Source organism: Falco cherrug, chromosome 2 (genome assembly GCF_023634085.1).
Source record: "Falco cherrug isolate bFalChe1 chromosome 2, bFalChe1.pri, whole genome shotgun sequence".
NCBI classification, from domain to species: Eukaryota; Metazoa; Chordata; class Aves; order Falconiformes; family Falconidae; genus Falco; species Falco cherrug.
Window position 1 is genome coordinate 80,159,231 of NC_073698.1, and position 6,022 is coordinate 80,165,252.

Genomic DNA, 6,022 nt, shown 5'->3' on the forward strand with positions numbered 1-6,022 from the left:
GGGTCAGCCTCTGACAGCCCCATTTGACAGGGCCCCTTGTTTCATCTTGAAAGGCAAATTCACCTGCTTCCTCCAAGCGTTTGCTAACCCTTCACCTGAGTCTCATCCACTCACTGTTGTTTTGCAGTCAAACAGCATCAGAGAGAGCAGTAGAGAGGAATGTGAAAACATCGGGGGGGGGGGGGGGGGTGGGGGGCGGTGGGGCGCACTTTTAATGTTTCCAGGTATACCTGAGGCCACGGTGGCTGGAGAAAGGCTTGTCTGGCCCCTGGCCCAAGTAACACCGGATAACACATGAGGAAAGTATATGGATACTTATCAGTAAAGTTTTCAAATGCTTTTTGGTAAAATTGATTTTATTCAACCCCTTGAAAGAACGCAACTAACACTTGTTAGCATCTCAGCCTGATGAAGCTCGGTTTTTTTATTAAAGTATCCCTGCATATATATATATGTGTCTCTGTATATCTATATACATCAAAGTGTTCAGAAGACACAGCTCTGCTGTATCCTCTGTCTGTCTCCAGCAGTGGTAAGAGGAGAGCACAAGTGAGGGGACAGTCACTGACACACAGTTTGGGGTATTCCTGCGGAACTGGCACTGACAGGGGTCATCCCTGGGCAACTGCTCCATCCAGGTGGCTGTGAAGCACTGACCCTTGGCTGCCAACATCCTCACATGGGTCTTCAAAGCTTTGCTTTAGAGGATGGAGGCACGAGAGGGGTTTGTCTTCTAAGAACACGGCCATGTGCTAACCCACCTACTCTTCCCACGTAAGAAAAGCCTGGAGAGGGGGATGTCAGCCAATCTTCTCATTTGTGTCCCGCCGCTTTCAACTTGATGGCATTACAGGAAGCAAAAACCTGGCTCCTGGGAGGAAGTTTATCCAGCGAGCTTATATAAAGAGACTATTAAACATAAATACATACAAAAGCACAGTCATCTTACAAATAAATAAGTAACTACATTTGTTCCAGTTACATGCTAGCAGCAGTCAGTCTAAACTCTCACAGTCCACTGCCATGGAACAAACCTTGCAACAAAGAAAGCTCACCCGCGACACACACTTTGCCCTGGCGTATAAATGACAGACAATGCAGCATCTCTCTAGCACTCTGCGGCACGGCCATAATAATTGCCAAGTTCTCTAGGACAGATTGAAGCGCTTAATGCTTTCAGCGAGAATGCCCCACGGTGCAGAAAGCCTTCTGCTGCCAGAGAGGCTCCCCTGTCCTCTGCCTTTGACTGGCGGAGGGGAGACGTTCACTCCTTGCTCTCATGGTCTCTGCACTGCAGCTGGCCCCCCTTGGTGGGGCAGGTGCAAATCTGGCCCCCCCGGGTGGTGATGGTGCCGGCAGGCACTGCCATCTCCTCCTCATCATAGCAGACACAGCGAGGGCAGCCATCGGCCACAGGGCTGCCCACAGCCTGGCAGGTGGGGGGCAGGCGGGGGCACAGTGGGGTGCAGGTGATGTCCCCGCTGGGGTGGCAGGTGCACAGCTTGCGGGCGAAGTCGATGTAGAAGGAGCGGCCAGTGGGGACATGGCCACTGGCAAAGCCTTGCATCTCGCAATCGCTCTCCAGGTAGGGGGGGCAGGTGCAGGGTGGGGGGCAGGGGGGGCAGCAGCCCCCAGCTGTGGTGGTGGCCAGCTCTTCCACATCCCTCTCAGGGCACAGCGTGCAAGTCCTGGGGTCGCACATGGGTTTTGGAGCCACGCCGCAGAGAAGGAGGCAGACGAGCAAGAGGTGAAAAGCACCAGCAAGAGCCATGATTCTGGGGAGAGAAAGAGGGAGATGGGTGCAGGCATCACACTTGGCACAGGCATACCAAAACCCAAAGTCTGGACCCACCCCACCCCCACCCGCACCGACCTGAGGTTTGAAGCGAGGGGGATACAGCCGCCACTCCCTGACATGCTTTGGTTTGTAGCTTTGTAGTTTGTGGCTTTGGTTATCTGCGGATTCCTGGGACTAGGATGGTTTGCTCTAAAACATAAAATCTTGTGCCTGAACAGTCATCCTGGCTTGACCAAGGTGTCCTCCACCCACCGGCTGTTCAGATGGCTGCAACATGGGCACTGAGTCAGCAAAGTCCACATTGCAGCACACACCGAGCTTTGGCACAGCTGCCCTGGCTGGCAAACGGTACTTGTTCACCCCTATATAGATGCTAAAGTTTACGTTTCAGTGACTAAATGCTCCTGGCAGGCATTTGGCCACAGACACATGAAGGGCTCAGAGAAGCACTGTCTGCTTTGGTGGCTCACCCTGTGGCTATTACTGCAGTTGGGACCCTGCTCCTCCACAGACTGGGTCTGGGTGTCCTGCCTCTCCCAGCTGCCTCAGTCCCTCACGGGAAGCCAAGCGGGTCACCTCAGGCTTGTTTCAGCTTGTGAAGCTTTTGCTTCATAAGCAAGATGCTTCTGATGTTGGGCACTCCTGTGTGACTCTGCTCTTTGCCTCCTTCAGTTTTTTTTGGCCAGCCCTTTTTTAAGTGGAGAGTTGTTCATGGACATGAAATCCCCTCCCCGTGCCTGCTCTCTCCTCCACTTACACCTCCTAGGAGGCACAGCACTGCCTGGCAGCCTACGCTGACTCCCCTCTTTGTTTTATGGCTAAGGACCCTTTTTTTAGACTTCCACCTTTTCAAGACCCAACATTTTCCCTAAATGGTGTATTTGTTAACCCCGATTTCCTACTCCTGCAGACATGCAACTACTTGCAATTACTTCTTAACGCTTCTTTTAAACAAGAATATTTCCAAATTGCATAACTATAAAGAAAAAGCTTGAAAGCATGAACTCCATCCATCTTCAATTTGAAGAACTATGGACTTTAAAGCTTTCCTCTTTTTAAAGCAAACTCTTTGTTTGTTGAGAGTTCCTGGTAGCTGCTTGATTCATCCTTGTTGTAAGTTACTGTTCTGCCCCTTTGTTTCATTCACACATTTTAATCTACCATTACTTTACCACCGTTCCCAGCAGACTGGTCGCTGTGCCGAGCAGCACGGAGCCCAGACCCGCTCCTGGTGGAAAGCCTGTGCCGTGCGAGGATGCCCCTTCCACAGCCCCCCGAGAGCTCCCTCCCGGCTGCCCCAGCTTCAGCTGCCGGGTCCCTCTGGGCTTCGCACACAGACAGAGCAGGGCACCACTGCCAGGCACCATTAAGTCAAAGGTTTTGCACACCTGAACCTCTGTCCAGCCCTGGTGGCCCCACTCACCGCCGAAACCCCTGACCCCCACCTAGCAATGAAATCAGGCTTCTTCAGCAGAGCCCATTTCCAGCAAAGCCACAACGTGGAGTTTGATGTTTAGCAGCTGCAGTGGCAACAGCCTCCTGCTTGCGCCAGGCCACTTGTCCTAGTGAAATGTTCGCCCTCGCCCTTAGCTCTGGAGAACCAGGCTGCAGGCTGGCCACGGCGCTCCCCTTCTGCCCCACGCCAGGTCCCGGCCGTGGCCGCGGCTCGAGGCGCAGCACAGCGCTGGTTACCTGCAGGGTGGCCGGGCAGCTGGGGTGGGTGCTGGGGTGGGTGCTGGGGTGCGGAGCAGGACCCGGCGCGGCAACTCCGGTCTTCGGTCTTCACCCTACAGACTGCCCGAGCCCTCTATTTATCTACTGCTGGTGGTGCGGTGCGGCTCCACCAGATGAAACACTGGCGGGGGGGGGTGGGGGTGGGGGTGGGGGGGTAGGAGGTGGAGGGGGTGGAGGGGGTGGAGGCGGGGAAGCCTCCCTAACACAAAAGGTGGCTGGGCAGGGCCAGCAAGATGCTTATCTTGCTAGGGTTGTTGCATTGGTCTGTCTGACCGCAGACTAATCCGGCATCTCCCAGCCGTCTGCAGGTCTGGCATCTCCCCACACACCCTTCTTTGCAGACTTCAGCCAGGGTTTCTGAAGTATCAGGTTCTCCCTGAGCTCTGCAGACTCAGGGGGACATGGAAGCTAGTGTCCAGAAGGAAAACAAGATTAGATAAAAGCTCTAGCACAGTAGCACAGGTGGAAGGACAGCCAGCTCTGGGGTAGTGCACCCCACAGTGCTCCCCCTCAGGATCCAGAGGCTGGCATGGACCTTCTCAGAGCACACATTTTATCCTTGTCTCCATGCAGCTTCCCAGGGCAGGGCAGCCCTCACACACCGCTTGACACACACCGTTTGAAGCACTTTGGGCCCTGCATGGCTGTTCTCCTCTGGATTAAGCTGCAGGGAGCCAAGGCCAATGTATCTTAGCGGGGGAGCTAAATGTGAGCATAACCCCTGTGCCCTGACTGTCGTGGGCAGCCCGAGCTCCCCTGGGGCCATTTGCTCCCTGGTATGATAATGTCTTAGCCTGAAGTACTAATTGAGCTTGTTGGAAATGTGCCCCTCAGTCTTGCAGAGCAATGGGATGAAGAGCAAAGACATCTTGCAGCAGATGGGACTGTGGGGAGCAGCAAGAGTTTTGGAAACATGCACTCCCCCATATACGCGCGCACACACGCGTACCCCTCAGAGCAGGGGGTGTTTGGGAGAAGAGCGTGGGTTGATGCTGCAGGACTGGGCTCCATCTCCTGCACCAGAGCTGGGCACTGCTGCCCGGCCCTTGGCCTCCTCCTGTGGCACCACCCCCCCCCCGCCCCCTCCCCCCCAGCTCCTTAAGCCTGAAAATCCCCGTTCCTCTAGTAGGTATGTGGGAGCCCCGTACCCCACAGAGCCCAAGAGCACTGAGTTGGGTGGCCGCCTCTCCCTGGACACATGAAATACTGATATGGCCTTGGTATAGCCTGGGTAGCACCAGCTGTCCCTCCTGCCACCCCGAATGCCCAACTCAGGGGTGCCAGTGGGGCAGTGCTCTGTCCTGCTGAGTGCTGCAGGCTGCATTTGCATCCTCAGGGTCACAGCTTATGGCAAACTACAGCAGATACCATTCTGACATCCCTGGCCAGGGCAATGCCACCACCATCAGATGTGCCTGCTGGAGGCAGCCCCCAGGGTCAGGGGCTGGAGGGCCTTGGGAGTGCACCCCGGTGAGCCTGGCTCCAGCCCAGGTGGTGCAACCCTGAAATGTCCAGAGCTCACACTCAACTTTATTAGTTGCCAGTTCATAGATAACATACAGAATCTATTGTAAATATTCATAGTTAATATTCAGCAGTTACTTCACCCCTGCTGGGATGCAGCTGCCTGTCCCGTAGCCTGCCTGCAGCTAGCAGCCACTGCCCCACATGCTGCTGCTGCTGCTGCTGCTGCTGCTGCTGCTGCTGCTGCTGCTGCTGCTGCTGCTGGGAGCACTGGGGTTTGGGCTGAGCCGTAGGGGCCACGCAGACTGCAAAGAGGTTGAGAGCGGCAGAAGCCTGGGCTGTCATTACATGCTGCTGGCCTGTCTGTCATCTGGGGTTTCAGCTGGCTGTTTTTTGAGAGCTGCTGGATTTTGCCCACCCGGGTAAAAGCACAGCCCCACACACTACATGCTCAGCACGCCGGGCAGCAGCCTGCTCTGCAAGCAAACATTCAGCTCAGATGCATCAAATACCGTATTTGTTCCTGTTCAAACTCACAGTAATGGAACATCTTTTGCATAAACATATGCCGTTTCTGAGAGTCCAGCCCATTAGCATGGCTAGTCCCCCACAGTCTTGGGTACTTCCAGACCACTGAGAGAGCTGTCTTAGGCTCTGGTTTGCACACACACGCACATGCAGCAGCAGCAGCCTGGAGCGCTCATTCCAGCTGCAAAGCTCTCCGGTGTGACCCCAGGCACCCTAAAGCTTCCCTAACCCCCTGGGAGAGACCTGCTGTGCATGCAGGGACTTATTTCCGTGTGCACTTAAAGCAGCCTGTTCTGGGGCAGGGTGGCAGCAGTCTCCAGGCGCAGGCAGGTCACCCTCTTTGAAGGTGCCCACGTGTCTGGAGCAGCCCACGGACCTGTGTCACACCTAACCTTAAAACTCATGAGCCGCCTTCGGGGCAAGAGCTATCAGATTGGGGTGCTTGCTTAGGAGGTGGGGGATCTGGGAGCTGGAGAGGAGCATCCCAACCCCCAGTGA

General features: G+C 55.2%; 1 protein-coding gene across 1 annotated transcript; it reads right to left on the minus strand.

Annotated features, from left to right (window-relative positions):
- Positions 1–217: 217 nt before the first annotated feature.
- LOC129735415 (fibulin-2-like) lies at positions 218–3,592 on the minus strand. Its single transcript, XM_055702855.1, has 2 exons — positions 3,491–3,592; positions 218–1,775 (listed from the first exon to the last, which is right to left on the minus strand). The coding sequence occupies exon 2, from the start codon at positions 1,769–1,771 to the stop codon at positions 1,265–1,267; it is 507 nt and encodes a 168-aa protein (XP_055558830.1). The 5' UTR covers positions 1,772–1,775; positions 3,491–3,592; the 3' UTR covers positions 218–1,264.
- Positions 3,593–6,022: the final 2,430 nt, after the last annotated feature.

Coding starts and splice junctions, on each gene's coding strand:
- LOC129735415 (XM_055702855.1), bottom strand. CDS start 1,771: ATGGCTCTTGCTGGTGCTTTTCACCTCTTGCTCGTCTGCCTCCTTCTC.